The sequence below is a fragment of the Trametes versicolor genome (genome assembly GCF_000271585.1).
Source record: "Trametes versicolor FP-101664 SS1 unplaced genomic scaffold TRAVEscaffold_9, whole genome shotgun sequence".
Lineage (NCBI taxonomy): Eukaryota > Fungi > Basidiomycota > Agaricomycetes > Polyporales > Polyporaceae > Trametes > Trametes versicolor.
The window spans coordinates 883,233-899,397 of NW_007360329.1; the positions used below are offsets into that span (position 1 = coordinate 883,233).

The following is a 16,165-nucleotide window of genomic DNA, read 5'->3' on the forward strand; positions in this document are numbered from 1 at the left end:
AGGGGAGGGGAGGGGAGGGGAGGGGAGGGGAAGGGGGGAGATGGAAACACAAACATGAAGCTAGGGAAAACATGGCGATCAGCGACGGCAGGGAGATCGATGTGTGGCGGGACAGCTCACCAGGGAAATAGACTCTGAATGCAAACGGACCCAGAGAGAGGAAACGCAGAGAGAAAAATGAAAGCGAACACAGAGACAACAAGACCGGTCAAGGGAGAAGAACGAGATGGAGAAAGGGAAGCACGTAGACCAAACACACACCAAAGTTGCACCGCAGAGAGCCATAGCTGAAGATACCCAAGAAGACGTACCCGAGAGAGACCAGTGAAACGTACCCAGGACCCAGCGGAAGACATCCAAGAGATCATCCCGTAACCCAACGAAGACACCGAGAGCGAGCTAGTACCAGGACCCAGCAAGAGCATGAAGCAGAAGAGGGCACGAAGCACAAGAGATCATACATGAAGACGAGTCGCAGTGGTCCTGAGAGGGGCGGGCGGGGGAGGAGATGGTGGTTGGGAATGAGGAGGTCCAGCGGGGCGCAGCCCCAAGTTATAGGCCCGGTGGCTGAAGAGGCTGACACGGGTCAGCCCGCCGCCGATCATGGTGGTTGGTTTATGTTCGTGTTCGGGTCCCATACGGACCCGTCCCGAACAAGTTCGGGTGCGTCTGCAAGCCCCAACGGCCTTCCCGGGACGGCGCAGTGTGCGACTTCGCCCGTGTTATTGATCTGACCACCCTACCGGGGGGTCGAGTATAGTCAGCCTTGAAAGTACAGCAGAAGATGAGATTTGGCGTTTGCTCACCCCTGCTGTATGCCTGCGACACTGTCGCATGGGCAGACATCATGGCGTTCACTAGTTTCGGAGAAAGAAGCGGCAGCCTATGCTGTCGGGCGGCATTAGTCGCCAATGCCAGGGGCGGAACGACCATCGTCGGCGTACGCTCAGGCCCAGCGATAGGTAGGTCAGACGTGATCATTATAGTTTCAAAATCAAGTATGGGGCACCGACAGTCAAGCTCAATCCCTACACACAAACAGCCTGCGTTGAATGGTGCAGACTGCCGCTGAGCGCGCCCGATAAAGAGCTTGAGTATTTCGTGGAGATTTTGCTCGATTGAGTCCGCGGCCGACGATGGTGGAGAGAAGCAAAGCTGTCACAACGTTCGGTAGGACGTGACTTCGTCAGCCACAACGCGCGCTTGTCGCAAGAGCAGGTTGGCACCTTCCTCGCATGATACTTACAGTTGTTTACAAGGGCTATGAGTCCATACATCAATTGACAACTATCATAACGGTAATGGTACACAGCGCAAAGAAATGTAGATCGTGAAAAGGCATAACGTTCGTAACGAATAAGTAATAGAAAGCGCGATCGAACGGGGACACCATACAGCAGCATACGTCTTCAGGTTAGATATGTTCGCATAAGTCAAGGAGAGGTGCGGCGAGCGAGAGCGAAGAGGGAAATAAGAGGTGACATCAGGCCTAACGCCAGTGATAGCACACCAGGTCGACGCTCGATCAATACTCGTCTTCCTCCTTCACCGCGCCGTCGGCGAGACCAGCCCACCGACGCCCACCGTCTCCAAGACCTATACCAGCCGCCCAGTCCTCATCGACACTCGCTCTCGGCTTGAAGCTCTCTCGCCTTGCGCGGGAAGCCTTCTTCGCCACTGCGGCAGCAGCGACCGCCGCGCTCGACCCGCTCCCATAGCCCCGCCCGTATGACGATGACATCGACGAGGTGGAAGACATATACGACGACGCAGCGCGGGCCCCGGGTTGATGTGAGGGGAAGGCGTGGGTTGATGATAGTTGTTGCGCCGATGGCACTCGTCCGTGACCGAGAGCATGGTGTTGTGTGCCGACCTTGGGTACGGGCATAGCGATGGGAACGGGACGGGGAAGTGAGGACGCGCCGACAGGTGTCTTGCCGGGCAGAGGGATCTTGGTGGGGGAAACGGCCCTATTGTGCGCGCCTCTACTGCTGCTTAGAGGTCCGCGCGCAGGAGGCGCGTTGTTGTGGGTCGCTGTCGCCTCTCCAAGACGCGGACGTTTGTTCGGGACGGATTGCGAGTTCGAAAGGCTTGATGATGGGCGCACCGCCGGAGTAACAACACCTGTCTTGACAGGCCCGCCATGTCCAGATGCTGGGGCTGTGAGATAGTGTCCGTTGGCGGGAGTCGTTGCGCGCGCTGGGACGGAGCCGGCGCGTCCCTTCGTGACGCGCTTGACCCCGTTCTCCTTGTCCATAGCGGGCATAGTCTCCATGAGCAGCTGGAGCATGCTCACGCCGTGCACCAGGAATGCGCGACCCGCTTCGGCTTCCCAGGACGGAATCGACACAAGCAAGTCTTGTTCCAACTATTGCCGTCGTCAATATTAGACCGGCGAGAATGTGGCGCAATAGCACTTACGCGAGGTTTCTCCTTCGTGACGCGTTTGCGCATCTTCTCTTCGCGGAGGAGTCTCCCAGGATCTCGCGGACCTCTCCCGAGCAGCCGACTCTGGTCGCCCGCGGCAGCCGCAAGCTCTTTCTCATCCTCAAGGATGTCGAAGTACTTTCTGATGCTGTGTAGAAGTGGTCCCTTCATCCGGCGGTCTTCCTTGAGCCGCCTGATCTCCTCCTCGTGAATGATCAGCAACTCCTCCGTATGTTCGTCTGTTAGGCTAAAGTCAGAAATTTTGCGCGCATGCTCAACGGCAGAGCTCACCGTCTGCGAAGGGCGCGAAGTCAGCTCGCTCTTCATCTCCAACCATGAGTTCATCCCAGAGCTTGATGATCTCCGCGCGGGCGTTCTCGATGAAGGTGCCCATGCGTTCGCGCTTGAGTTCGAGCATACGCTCCAATTCCTCCTCGTACGACTTGATAGTCTCGTCCGTCGTCCCGCGTTGGGCTTCCACGAACGCGTCCATGTCAGCATCTGCGACGCCCAGTCGGCGCCACAGCGCTTCAAGCTGGTCGTACATGGCCTGGATATGGGCTTCGCGCCGCCTCTTGATGTCCTCCAGGTCCGCGCGAGTCGCTTCGGCCCAAGCCATCAGCGCGGGGGTGGGCTCAACGCCCTCCAGACCGACCGTGACGTTCGAGTCTGGGAGATCCTCGTCCGATAACTCTTCCATACGCGCAACGAATTTCGCGAAGACGCGTTGGTGGTCTGCTTCGGTCGCTCGAGGTTGCTGTGGTTCCTCGGTGAAGAACAGAAGGGGAGTGATAGGTTTCTGTCGGTGGGCGGGAGTTGGCGTGGACATAGGGATAGACATGGAGGTGGATAGGAAGGGGTCGGAGTTGGTCATTCTATTACTACAAGACGAGCTTGAGCGAGGCAAAGAGGGAAGTCCCAGGGTGGAAGTTGAAGCGGACGGGAGGTCCTCGAGTGAAGGTGGTGTTATACCGAGTTCGGTATGCAACCAGTCAATTTGTACGAAGTTAGAGGAGAGTTGTTGAAGTCGCTTTGCCTACAGCAGCACCGTTAGCAAACATTCCGTAGCGATTGCCGATGCTGCACTTACTACTTCGCCCTTCCCTCTTACAAGTTCCTTCTCCAACCGGGAAAAACGCTCGGGGGTAACATCTCGACGGGCGCCCGAGTCGTACTCATCTTCGCCGGCTGCGGGCGTGCTATCCAAGATATCTGCTGGGAAGAAGTCGGGACCCAGCGTATTTGAGAGTGCTGAAATTCGGCTGGTCAAGTTTGATAACTGCTCCAGTTTCGTATGATATTGCTGCCAGCTGAAATTAGTAACTTGACAGTTTACGCCGTAGGATTAATGAAATCAAGGATGGGTCGTTTAGCCATGTATGCATGGCATGACTATATGCGGCCGTGTCGTAGCTCCTTGCCACTACCCTCTCACCGATGGCTTGTACCTCCGCGTAACGTCCGTAGTGCAGTGAATTCAGCTATAATATAGCTCACCTGGCGTAGTTTCTCCTGGAACTCTGAAATCATTTCAAAGCGGCGTGGCAAGACCTGCTCCTTCCTGATCTCCCCGACACTCGGTCCAGACGACTTGAGGTGCGCTCCGAGAGCCCTGCCATATCTCAAGCACTCGTCTTCTATAATCGAGCACTTCTCCATCCATTGGTCGACTTGTTTCCGCCGAAGATCAATCTGGCTCTCGATGCATTGGGTAAGTTGTTGTTGCAGCGTCGAGAGTTCGTCGTGCAGCGCGGTGGGAGGTAAGCCGAGCTGAGCATGTAGAGTCGGTAGCAGTTGTGTCTGTGACTGCAGATGTGTGTGTAGCGAGTTAAGCAAGGAGGTTATCGTGGTGGACATGGTGGCATCCGGCGGTGTCGTGAGGGTAGAAGTCAACGTTGAACTTGTGGCTAGTGTCGCGAACCGCGTCTGGTCACATGATGGCGTTTAGACGCGATGTCGGAGTCTAAATGCCTCCGAATATGCCCCGCTTGTTCCCCGCCCATTGCAATGCATCTCATTGTCTTTGTCTGACTGTCGGAGTGTACAGATGCACGTATGCTCAAGGCAAGCTCAAGGAGCAGGTGAAAATGCTAAAGCATGTCGTGGAGATTTCATGAAAAGTTGACGACATATATTTATGGACGCCCGATGCACATGCGGCGCGATTGGTCTCGAAGTTCAGGACCCAGTCCACAGGCATGGAGGCCGAGGTAAACATGACTATACACCCTAACGAATAGATGATGAATGGCCGGCACATCATCCTAGACATCTGTGAGGCGATATGGAGGGTATCGACGGTTTGTTGGGTGTTCGTGGCCGCGATAACTTGAAGGCAGCTACAAGACATAAAGTGCGCACAGGCGTTCTCGTGAGCAAGCAGGATGGCAAATTCCAAGCAGACAAGCACCAAAACCAGACGTTCCTCGCACGAGTTCAAAGGGATAAGCAAGTAGTAGATATCCCGGCCGGCCTCTTGCACTAGACGTAACGGCGTCGGCAAGTCTCCGGCTCTTCAGAGGCTCGGACATAGCGGCCAAGTATCAGGGGAGAATGCAGCCATGTTCCATAGACACGTGCAGTGGATCCTAGATATAACGACGTGGATCCCCCAGCTGGCATACACTGAACGAGGAGGGGAGGGAGCAAGAGATGGTAAGCGCTCAACCGGTGTGGGCGCGCCAAACTATTCGCCCACGTGGCCGTATTTACATCTGCTTGTATTGTGGCATGCGCCCAGATCCGCGAAGGGAAGCGTACACAGCGGCAACGACATACTCCCCGCCGCCGCAAATTCAAGGTGAGTATCTTCGTCTGGACTCTGGAGGGCTGCAGAATCGCCCCATCACGCCGTACGGATGAATCTGCGCACGTCGATACGCGTAAAACGGGTCTATGGTCGACCTAGGAGGCTGGATGGGAGATTGAGATAGCGGATGGAGGACAGGCTGGCCCTCCAAACTTTGGCCAACGGTTTTACTGACACCATCCCTTCCCGTTCCCCTCTTTACTCGCTAGATGGTACGTCCTTCATTTCTCCTCTTAGACTCTCCAGTGCTAAACAGCGGCGCAATGAGTATAGAAGACCGAGATCGACTCCTTCTCCGGCTACCGTATCTACCCCAGCAAGGGCCGGCTCTTCGTGCGGGGAGACAACAAGGTCCGCTTGCACAAGTCGCGCCACGGTGTCCCTCCCCTTACACTGTTTCCGCGTAGATCTTCCGCTTCGCCACCTCCAAGAATGAGTCGCTCTTCCTCCAGCGCAAGAACCCCCGCAAGATCGCCTGGACGCAGGTCTACCGTCGCATGCACAAGAAGGGTATCACTGAGGAGGTCGCCAAGAAGCGCTCCCGCCGCACCGTGAAGCACCAGCGTGGTATCGTCGGTGCCGACCTCGCTGCTATCGCTGCGCGGAGGAACCAGACCGCTGCCATCCGTGCCCAGGCAAGGACCGCGGCCATCCAGAAGGCCAAGTCCGAGAAGAAGGCGAAGGAGGACAAGAAGGAGAAGAAGGTGCGTCAGGGCACTAAGGCATTTGGCTACATTTCGTTAACATGCGTCCCTATAGCCCGCTACTCGTGGCCCCACCACCACCGCACCCCGGGTATCGAAGCAGCAGATGAAGGGTGGCAAGGGCGGCCGTTAAGTGTACTCGCTTCGGTCCTCTTCCTTCGTTATGATACATGCTTTCGTCTTCCTCCTCGCGCAAAATGTATGGGTCTAGCATGCCTCCACCACGATGACATTATGCTACGGCATGCCGTTGGATCGAAATACCACTGTAAAACACGAGCAAACATCACAGCCTACTGATCGGTCTCCCGCGAAGCTACGCAAACTGTGAGACCAGTAGCGGAGGTGTGGTCAGTGACTATATTTACAAGGTGAGTGCGACCTTTCACTCAGTCCTTAGCGATGACGACACCCCAGGCCTCAGGAACGTGGAGCGGCGACATCTAATGTGGTAAAATCCTCGGCGGCAGGGGCGTAGGTTGATGTCGGTTTCTTGAAGCTAAATGCAGCTTTGCCGTCTCGCAATGAACACACCGGAGGTGTCTCGGGTGCTTCTTCCTGTTAACCACACTGTTCAGCCGTCCACGTCCTCGACGCGGATAAAATAGCCCCCACATCAGATACAGTGCCATACGTGTTCCGCCGAGGTCATACCGCCCCGCGACTGGGGCCGTGAGTCGGCCATGTGACGTAGACCACCTTGGCCGGGGACCCCTCTGCCGTTAAGAACGCTTCTTCCTTACTGCACCGTGCACGGACCAGCCTCGGGTGGACCATTATCGCATCACCAGGACCGCCAGTCGGCCAGGGGATGGTGCGACGCCGTATGAATCTCGCGGACGACCGCCCCGCCGGGACGCGTGATCGTGCTTCCTCGTCCATGCAGCCGGCGGCCATATTTAAGGGCGCAGCATCAGCGGGGGCGGGCTGCATTCCACCAGCAGCTCCCCCCGTAAGTGCTCGTCGGATCACCGCCCTGCCATGGTCAACTTCACCATCCTCGCCGGAGGCTACACGACCTTCGTCGCGTCCTACCTGTTCAACTCGGACACGAACGCGCTCTCGCTGCTGAACCAGTCGCCGACGGGTGCGAACCCCTCGTGGATCGCGCACCACCCGACGAACAAGAGCATTCTTTAGTGAGTTCAGAATCCACATTCAACGCGGTTTACGGTACTTAACTCCGCGCCACAGTGCTGTGAATGAGAACCCGTCCGGCGGCCTGCAGTCGTTCCTCATCGGAAAGGACGGCCTCCTCTCGAGCCCGATAGACTCCATCAGCTCGGGAGGTGATAGCCCTGCATTCACCACCCCTCTGTCGACTGGGCAGGTGGCCATCATGAACGTAAGAGAGTCCTTTGCCCTGTTCTTTCTTAATGGTCTGACGGAACGTTGCTTTCGCAATCACGCAGTACAACTCTGGGAACGGGTTCGTCGTACCCACGGAGAAGGGCAACGCCCTGGAATTTACGTCCGACCACCCGCTGATCACTTTCAACGCGCCGGTTTCCCACCCGCACATGGCGCTGGAGCACGGCTCCGAGGTGTTCGTGCCGGACTTGGTAAATCATTCCGTCGCGCAGACATTTCCCTTGTGCTCACAGGTTGCAGGGCGCGGACAAAATCTGGCGTCTCGTCCAGAACGGCGCCCCCGGTAACTTCAAGATCCAGGGCCAAATTGACCAGCCCAAGGGCAGCGGCCCGCGGCACATCGCTACCCGGGGTGCGCAACTCCCTCACACAGTAAAGTGGCGAGGCTGAATTTCGTCTTTCCATACAGGCAACACGCTCTTTGCGTTGCACGAGCTCTCAAGCACGCTCACGCAGCAGCTGATCCCGCCCGCGCCAAACGGCACCACGCCGCTCATCGCGAACTTCTCCATCTTGCCCCCCGGCCTCCCGCAGGGCGCCGCGATGGCCGCGGGCGAGATCCTCCTCGCCGAGCCGTCTCTGCACTTCCCGGAGCCGTTCCTCTACGTCTCGAACCGGAACACGGGCGTGCAGGACCCGCGCGGCGACGCGATCGCGATCTTCCGCATCGAGCCCAAGCTGTCGCTCGTCGGCTTCGTGTACACTGGGCTCGACCAGATTCGCGGCATGCAGCTGGGCGGTCCCGAGAACGAGTTCCTGATCGCGGGCGGGGTGGCTGGGGAGGCGGGAGTCATCATGCTCAAGCGCACGCAAGGGGGGAAGAACATGACGCTGCTGACGAGGAACCTCGAGCTGCCGACGAGGACGAGCTTCGTCTGGCTCAACTAGGGAGCTTAGAACGACTCGATGCACATAATAATATACCTGGCTTGAGGAAAGACTTCCATGGGTACCGATGTTAGCGTTGAGTACACTAGTGCTTGAGCCTCGCTAGCCTCGCTTGTCAATCAACGTCGCAAGGTTTGCTCTCCTCAAGGTGCACTGTGTATTTCACGTAATTCGAATGATCGAGCCCTCGATACATATTCGACTCCTAAGTCAAGGGCGCTAATGTTGCTGAGCCTCTTGATCGCGTACCGTCACCATCACTCTGCATATGTTGGTGGCCGCAAGCTCAATACATGGACACATGTAGATGTCTTGAATGGTCTCGCTATGCAGCTTAATTGATCCCACAAGGCCATCCAAGCATGATCCTACAAGCCGGCAGAACCACCCATCCGCCTATTCAAGGGTACTTTTCTTGAGAGCTGTGGTAAGTGTTGACATTACACGGCCCCACCCTTGATGGTGCCCATGCAAACATGATGCTTATGCCGCAACGCGCAAATCGTTGATGAACTTTGCAGAGAAACCCGCCCGTGTCGCAACGCCGCCCGCAAAAGGCTATTGTCGCGCCTTGATCACGATGCACAATAGGCTGTGGTGATATATAGGCGCACCTCCTCTGCGCCTTCGATGAACGCCCCCGGCTTTCCCTCCAGCTCTCTTACACGACCCGTACACGACTCACGACCTGGTGTCCTGAGCCTGACGACTAGCATACCACACGCCACCGCTAATATCTCTGCTGCATACTCTTGACGAGCATCTCGGACCCGACGCATCTCTCCTTTTTTCATTAACGACACTCGGCAGCCACCATGGTTAACTTCACGATTCTCGCGGGCGGATACTCAACGTTTATTGCGACCTACCTGTTCAATTCGGACGCGAACACCCTCTCGCTCCTGAGCCAGTCGCCCACGGGTCAGAACCCATCATGGATCGACCTGCACCCGACAAACAAGAGCATCCTGTAGTGAGTTCTCTAATGCGCATGACCCCTGGAGTCGTTCCTCATATGGTGTTCTGCGATAAAGTGCGACGAACGAGAACACAGAGGGCGCACTGCAGTCGTTCTTTGTCAAGCAGGACGGCTCCCTCACCGCCGCCATCGGACAAACAAGCTCAGGCGGGAACGGCCCCGCGTTTGCCGTCCCGCTGTCTACTGGCGAGGTCGCTGTCATGAACGTACGTCGCCTCGCATCCGAGCTCGCCCTGGCAGTGGCAGCTGCTAGTACCAACGTCAATTCCACGGCACCGCGCTCACCATTCCTTTCCTTATGCAGTTTGGCTCGGGCAACGGCCTGATCATCCCCACTGAGGCGGACCCGCTCGAGTTCACCGAAGGCGCGCCGCTGATCTCGTTCAACGCACCCGTCTCGCACCCGCACATGGCCCTCGAAGTCGGCTCAGAGGTGTTCGTCCCTGACCTGGTACGTCGGCCGTCCCGCGCCCGCGCCCACGCCCCCGCCACTCACCACGTCCTTTCCTCCCCCCCAGGGCGCAGACACCATCTGGCGCCTCGCCCCAACGGGCCCCCCAGGCGCGTTCAAGATACAGGGCCAGATCGACCAGCCGCAGGGCAGCGGCCCGCGGCACATCGTCGTGCGCGACTCCCAGCTGTACACTGTGCACGAGCTCTCGTCCACGCTCACGCAGCAGGCGATCCCGCCCACCCCCGCCTCGCCCGGGCCCGCCCCGCTCGTCGCGAACTTCTCCGTCGTCCCGCCCGGGCTCCCGGCGGGCGCGAGCATGGCCGCGGGCGAGATCCTGCTCGCCGAGGCCTCGCCTGCCGCGGGGTCGAACTTCACGCAGCCGTTCATATACGTGTCGAACCGGAACGTGGGCGTGCAGGACCCGCGCGGGGACGCGATCGCGATCTATGCGGTCGAGCCGCAGCTGGCGTTCGTGAAGCATGTGTTCACGGGGCTCGACCAGATCCGCGGGATGGAGCTGAGCGGGGGCGACGAGAACGCGTTTCTGGTGGCGAGCGGGGTGGCGGGGAGCGCGGGCGTCGTCGTGCTGAAGCGCACGCAGGGCGGCGCGGACCTCGAGATCGTCGCGACGAACACGGACGTCCCGACGCGCTCGAGCTTCGTCTGGCTAGACTAGGTACATCATGTGCATACGCAATGTACACTACTAGTACTGGCGGCTTTCCGTGCCTACGTCGCGGAACTTGCACGCGCGCAATCGACCACATGCTGACCGGGAGCTTTTAGTGTTCGGAATGCACGCTACTAGTTCTGTGGCGAAACATTTTTCTGTGCTGAAACGACGGAACAGATACGTCTGTGGCGCCCCGTTTGCATAGCACGGCCGCCCTCCGGTCCGAGTCCTTGCCCGTCCGTGGCACCTCCACAACCAGTGCCACCACACCCACCCACCGCCGCTTACTTGGTGAATGGTGGCGTCAGGGCTAAGCCAAACAAATTGGCGTTGTGGACACGGCCCGTAAACGTCGCCAAACTTAAACCATGAAGACCGCTTGGGCCGATGGTTACGTCCTGGCAGACAGCTGTAAGTCCCGGCTCCGCCCGCCGTAAAATACGAGCGCGATCTCGCGCGGAAGCAATACACTCACCGATTGCATCGTGCGAGGATACGACCTGCTCTATTGAGAGTTTGAAGTATCACTCGATTGTCACCGGTCGAAGCACCACAGCGCGTGCCAAGGACCTGCTTCGTGCAAACGGGATGTGGCGAAGTGCCGAGAGCGAACGAGTGCATTGCAACGAGTGTGGGGGTATGGGGTATGGAGCGTGCCATGTACAGTGGGTCTGCACAGGGTATAGTGGGTATACGACGGGGCGCTGCCTTGCGCGGCGGCTTTTTTTCTGTTCGTGTGGTCATCTACAGTCTATGTCAAAGGAATGTCCCTTTTAGGGATGCGCGAAGACGAGAAGAACGAGCGGGTGCGAAACGAAAGCGGCGAGAACAGAACAAGGAGCGAAGACGGGCTGAATGGGATGATGGGACTGAATACTGAATGAGTGGCTGGCGCACCGCGCACATGGAAGCTGGAACCAGGAAGAACGGCGTCGCACTGGCAACGCGTCCCCCGTCGGGATAGCAACCACCCGCACCCATGCGGTGGGTATGACGCGGGGGAGGCGCACGCGGTGCTGGGAAGGAAAGAACTCAAGGAAAGAACGCGGGACGAGAGAAAAGGAAGCGGGGTATTATGGTGTTATTATACATATGTACAATCGTAAGTAAGGCACGTAAAAGGTCCGTATATCGTCAGCTGTGAGGGGCGCAGAACAAGAAAGCATCGTCACCGGGGGCCCAAGGTCGCGTTTGTAACACAAGAATTTCGTCTGCAAGTCCGATATTGTCTTCTCTCTTCTTCTCTTCCTCTGTCTCTTCCGCTTTTGTAAATAGGCGCAGCACAGCTCATGATGCGGTCATCCTCCGGCTGCCCGCCGCCCTCCGCTGTGCCTGGCCGTGGACGAGCTCAGGGACATTGGGGACAGCGACCCGCGGTGCGTAGCCGGCGTGATGGTGTCCATGCTGGTACGCGCTCGGCGGCTGGCCGTACGGGTACGGAGGCGCGACCACAGGTGCTTGCGGGTACACGTACTGCGGTGCAGCAGCAACGGGAGCCTGCGGGTACGCGTACGCAGATGGCGGGTACGCCGCAGGGCCCCGCGACGAGCTGGGCGGGCACACCGGCGCAGGGACCTCGCGCTCGTACCCCCACGTCGGCACGGGCATCGGCGTCGACCCGGGCGGGACGACGGAGCTCGCCGCACGCGCACGCGCGTTGCCCGCGAGCGAGAACGAGATGTGCGGGGCGGCGCGGCCAGCGGGATGGGGCGCAGCTGGCGCAGTGCCGGCGCGGATGAGGTCGACGAGGCGAGGGTGGCGCTTGGCCTCTGCGAGGAAGAGGTGGGCGCCGGCGTGCTCGGGAGCGGGAAAGAGCACGATCCGGACGAGCGACGGGTTCTGCGCGATCTGGAGGGAGAGAGTCAGTGTCGGGTTTCAACGTGACAGGCGGGGGGAATGGAAGAGAAGGCGGGTGGGGCGAGGGGACGTGATCGAAGGGGCGAGAAGCCGTCGAAGCACGGAGAAGACGGAGCGGAACGCAACAGATTCCGGGGAGATGACAGCGGGCGAGAGATAGAGAGAGATAGAGGAACGTAGACGCACATCGAGTAGGGTCGTGTTCCACACCGCGGGCAGCTGCGTGTGCAGCGTGTGCAGGCGCGGGGCCGCCGCGAGCGCCTGTGTGAGCGCGGTCGCGGCGGGCGACGGGCTGAGGCGGAACGCGACGTTCACGGTCTCCTGCGAATCAGAGGGAGCGGGCGTCAGCAAAAGGGTCCAGTCCACATGTCGCCGCCGGAACAGGTGCAAGGTTGGATATCAAGACACTAGGTTTGCTTGATCGAAGGGCAGAACATGACGGCACCAGCTGGCGCGTCTTGCTCGCGCGCGCCCGGGGACACCGCATGCTGTCAAAGCCACCCGATAGATACTCCTCGGTGTCGACATGATCCACCAGCGCACGCGCGCCCGACGCCACAGACGCATCGCACCAGAGGCCAACAAATGCGGATGTTACTCACCAGCTTGTGCCAGCGCACGATCGCCTTCGCGAGCTGCTCGAACACGTACGTCGCGTTCGGCTGCGTCAAGTACGCGTTCTTGCGGATGATCAAGTGGCGGATGGACGACCGCGTCTGCATGAACCCTTCGCAGAAGTCGACCACATTGCGGTCACGACCGCTCTGCGCCGAGGTGCCCGGGGCAGTCGCACCACCCGAGTGCACGGCGCCAGGCTGGGCGTCGGCATTGTCGACTGTGATGTCAAGAGTGTGGAGGTACGCACAGCGCGGGACTATGTCGCGCAGCGCGGGAGAAGTCGCGTGGAGGTGCAGGCTCCGCACGCAGAGCGCGAGATCGGGCGTGTGACGGAGCGCGCGGAGGAGCAGCTCTGCGTGGCGCGGCGTGCGGAGGACGGGGTGCCGGTAGTGTATGGGGGTCGCGATGCGCAGCCATGCGCGACAGACGAGCAGGGGGGAGATGATGTTCGCGTGGCCAGCCGCGTTGTTGGGGTTCGTGTACGGGTGCCAGGAGGGGCGGGGAGACGACTCGGGGGACTGCACGAGGATGAGCGCGAGGATGCGCTCGAGGATCTCCTCGGGGACGTGGGCGAGCGTGAGGGGCATGGCGGGGGGTGAGGCGGGCGGGGGCGGTGACGAAAGATGCGAGAGGGGACGGCGGAGAGTGGGGAGATATAAGGAGAAGTAGGGTTCGCTAGCGGAGTGAGTAGGCGCGCGAGTGTTTAACCGATGAGAGCAGGGCTGGCCCGAGGCGCGGGATACGCGCTTTATACACGGTACGCGAGGCGGGCGAGCGAGCTGGCTGCTGGGACAAGGGCTGCTCGGGGAGTGCGTAGGAGCCATGCTGTGCCCGCCCAAGACAAACGGTGCGAAGCTGGATGGGAGCGTGCGGTACAGCCATTTGTGTCAGTAGTGCGACGATACAACACCACTATTGTCTCGTGCGTCGGCGGGGGGAAGGCAGTGGGTGGGTGGGTGCATGCGCGCACTGCGCTGGGAATGGAGGCGGGATGGCCGGGACATCGTGGAGAGTGATTCGCTGAGGCGGGCAGCCGACGTCGCCCGTGCGTGTCGAGGCGGACAGAACAGAAAGCAAGGGATTCTGCCGACGCGCGTTCATTATGGCCTGCCTAATCAGGCACAAGCGGCGCTCGGTGGTCGAGATGCCTCTCCCCGCATCGGGCAGTTGGGGTCCAGGACAGATGCCGATCCGCCGAGGGGGGATCGTGGTTGCCGGCGGGAAGTCTATAGCGGGAGTGCTTACGAGACGCGCCCGTCCTCTCCGAACAAGCCCCTTCGACAAATCTTCCTCGCACCCAATCGTCAATACACTCGCCTCTCTTTCTATTCAGCTGCCCGCCGTTGTCCCCCTGATGTCGCTGCCCTCGCAACCACGTCCGCAATCAGCCTGGGCCCCCGCCAACGCCCATTCCTGCACCGTATCTGACAGCCGCACCGCCCGCCCCTTTCCCTGTACAGCCGCCGCCCATCCCGGCCTGCGCTTGTTCGCCGGCCTCCTCCGCCGACGCCCCTCTCGCCCAATCGAGCGCACGGACTGCCCGTTCCGGCCGACCCTGCGCCCGTCGTCAGGTTCCCCCGCGCCTGTGTGCGCATCACCGTCCGAACTAGACCCCCCGTCACACAAATCAACGTTAGCATTGCGCTTGCGAGTGCGACGTGCCTGCATTCCTGAGCCTCCTCCGCCGCCGTCCCGCACCGCATCGCCCCGGGTGCCCCATCTCGCCCTTCCCGGGCCCTTGCGCGTCCCCTGTCGCCGCAACCCGCTGTGCAGTGTCCCCGCAGCCGCCGTCTCAGCCACACGGGGTGCTCGGACGCGTCCCTGCACGCTCCTTCCGGCCCACTCCCACCTCCTGCTGCGCGCATCTGCATGCTCGGCGCTGCGCAGCGGCAGCGGTCGAGCTTCGCGCGTCCGAATCTGATGATTCCGCCATTGACGTCGACCACCGCTGCCGTGAACTGCAGTTTGAACGCCAACGTTAACGTACGACATGCAGATATGACACGGGACGCCCACCGCTGCTTGCCGCGTCCAGATACGCTCTGTTCCCCCTCAGATCGTCGACCGCCAAACGCCGCGTGCATGGTGCAGCCGCCGCGCCGGGCTCTTCGCGTGGGCTCCCAGCCGGCGATTCTGCGGGCGTGCGGCATTCCATCTGCGCGACGATATCACCCCCAGGTTCGACGACGTTCGTCGATTCTGATTCGCCGCGGGCGGCAGAACCCCTGTGTACGTTCTGACATGGACACCGAATTGAATGAATGAACAGGGCGCACGGACACGTTGACCTGGCATCTGCAGGGCTACCTCCGCTGTGTGCGTCTGTGGTCGTCGGGGACCATCCTTCTCCCGGCCGCGGCAACGAGAGTTATGTCGTACACACGCCGTTCCGGGTCGCGGGGGCGTCCCGGATGGTGGTCTGCTTCAACTTGCGCTCTACACCCCCTCCCTGTCCGCGACGCGCGAAGGTTAATCGGGAAGTCGCGTGCGCCTGCTCTTCTCGTTCTTCGTGGCCTTTTCCGCGCCCTGCGCGGAGGATAAGCAGGGGGCTCCGATCGCGCGGTGGTTCTGAGTTCTGACTCGGTCGACGCGCAAATTTCGCGGCCACGCGCCCTGATGGTGTACGAGAGCGGGCGAGCTTCGCGCTTCCCCCTGCCGCAGAATGCCTCGGAGAATGGAGGGGAAAATGAGCAGGGGTGCTTCGGAGAGTCCTCGTGGAGCCCGGGTTCGCACCATGACGCGAGGCCCGGGGAGACAGTGCGGCGGGAAGACGCAGAACGTGGCTCTCTGACGATTCTTCACGTCCGTCGCCGTGCTCGGACGTTTCGCGTCTCGCGCCGCAAAAACTGTTTGGAGGGCTCGCGACGAGGGTGGGGGTGTCGTAGATCCCTGACGTGCCGGCGCGGTGGATAAACCACGTATGTGCCGCCGGCGAACCACACCGACCGCGTCGGGCAGCATATGTGGCGGACGCCGTCCGTCGCTGTCGAGTGTGGTGAGCACCTCCGACCACATACCACATAGCGCATCGTTACCCCGCACTCACCTCGCATCTGGAACAAACCACAGTCCTCGGGGGGACAAGCCGCCCCGCGCCCGTGGGCACGGGCCGCATCAATGTCATAAAAATTGGGTGTCCGACGCGGCGACCTCGCGGGGCTTCTTCGCGCGGTTCAAGCGAGCAGCCGTCGCTCTTCCCATGTGCGGGCGGGAACAGCCCAGGGCGTGCTTCGCGATATCATGAATTTTATGGTTTTGGGACGATCCGCCTCGGGAAGGCCGACGGAGGAGCAGCGCCACGGCCGTTCTTGGGGGGACTCGACTGCTCTGCGTCCAGACATGCGGCCGCGCCGCTGCGGCAGAAGGGGGAGCTTGGGAAGGGGAG

At 60.2% G+C, this 16,165-nt stretch overlaps 6 protein-coding genes across 6 annotated transcripts; 3 read left to right on the plus strand and 3 right to left on the minus strand.

The window, feature by feature from the left end:
- Positions 1-1,525: 1,525 nt before the first annotated feature.
- TRAVEDRAFT_38910 (uncharacterized protein) lies at positions 1,526-4,284 on the minus strand (the record flags this gene model as incomplete). Its single annotated transcript, XM_008042833.1, has 5 exons — positions 1,526-2,368; positions 2,422-2,666; positions 2,719-3,463; positions 3,518-3,730; positions 3,925-4,284. The coding sequence occupies 5 exons, from the start codon at positions 4,282-4,284 to the stop codon at positions 1,526-1,528; spliced, it is 2,406 nt and encodes an 801-aa protein (XP_008041024.1).
- Positions 4,285-5,265: 981 nt separating this feature from the next.
- On the plus strand, positions 5,266-6,215 carry TRAVEDRAFT_30458 (uncharacterized protein). Its single transcript, XM_008042759.1, has 4 exons — positions 5,266-5,448; positions 5,510-5,587; positions 5,644-5,940; positions 5,996-6,215. The coding sequence occupies exons 1-4, from the start codon at positions 5,446-5,448 to the stop codon at positions 6,071-6,073; spliced, it is 456 nt and encodes a 151-aa protein (XP_008040950.1). The 5' UTR covers positions 5,266-5,445; the 3' UTR covers positions 6,074-6,215.
- Positions 6,216-6,797: 582 nt separating this feature from the next.
- On the plus strand, positions 6,798-8,280 carry TRAVEDRAFT_66045 (putative isomerase YbhE). Its single transcript, XM_008043217.1, has 5 exons — positions 6,798-7,079; positions 7,135-7,285; positions 7,353-7,502; positions 7,552-7,663; positions 7,721-8,280. Exons 1-5 carry the CDS (start codon positions 6,922-6,924, stop codon positions 8,197-8,199), a joined length of 1,050 nt encoding a protein of 349 aa, XP_008041408.1. The 5' UTR covers positions 6,798-6,921; the 3' UTR covers positions 8,200-8,280.
- A 328-nt stretch (positions 8,281-8,608) lies between these two features.
- TRAVEDRAFT_30460 (putative isomerase YbhE) lies at positions 8,609-10,408 on the plus strand. The gene is made up of 5 exons (XM_008042760.1): positions 8,609-8,626; positions 8,721-9,172; positions 9,234-9,384; positions 9,483-9,629; positions 9,697-10,408. The coding sequence occupies exons 2-5, from the start codon at positions 9,015-9,017 to the stop codon at positions 10,306-10,308; spliced, it is 1,068 nt and encodes a 355-aa protein (XP_008040951.1). The 5' UTR covers positions 8,609-8,626; positions 8,721-9,014; the 3' UTR covers positions 10,309-10,408.
- Positions 10,409-11,007: 599 nt separating this feature from the next.
- Positions 11,008-13,367, minus strand: TRAVEDRAFT_59954 (uncharacterized protein; the record flags this gene model as incomplete). The annotated part of the gene is made up of 4 exons (XM_008043218.1): positions 11,008-12,153; positions 12,349-12,483; positions 12,765-12,926; positions 12,969-13,367. The coding sequence occupies 4 exons, from the start codon at positions 13,365-13,367 to the stop codon at positions 11,593-11,595; spliced, it is 1,257 nt and encodes a 418-aa protein (XP_008041409.1). The 3' UTR covers positions 11,008-11,592.
- Positions 13,368-14,920: 1,553 nt separating this feature from the next.
- TRAVEDRAFT_30461 (uncharacterized protein) lies at positions 14,921-15,621 on the minus strand. The gene is made up of 2 exons (XM_008042761.1): positions 15,057-15,621; positions 14,921-15,005 (listed from the first exon to the last, which is right to left on the minus strand). The coding sequence occupies exon 1, from the start codon at positions 15,514-15,516 to the stop codon at positions 15,250-15,252; it is 267 nt and encodes an 88-aa protein (XP_008040952.1). The 5' UTR covers positions 15,517-15,621; the 3' UTR covers positions 14,921-15,005; positions 15,057-15,249.
- Between the last annotated feature and the right edge of the window lie 544 nt (positions 15,622-16,165).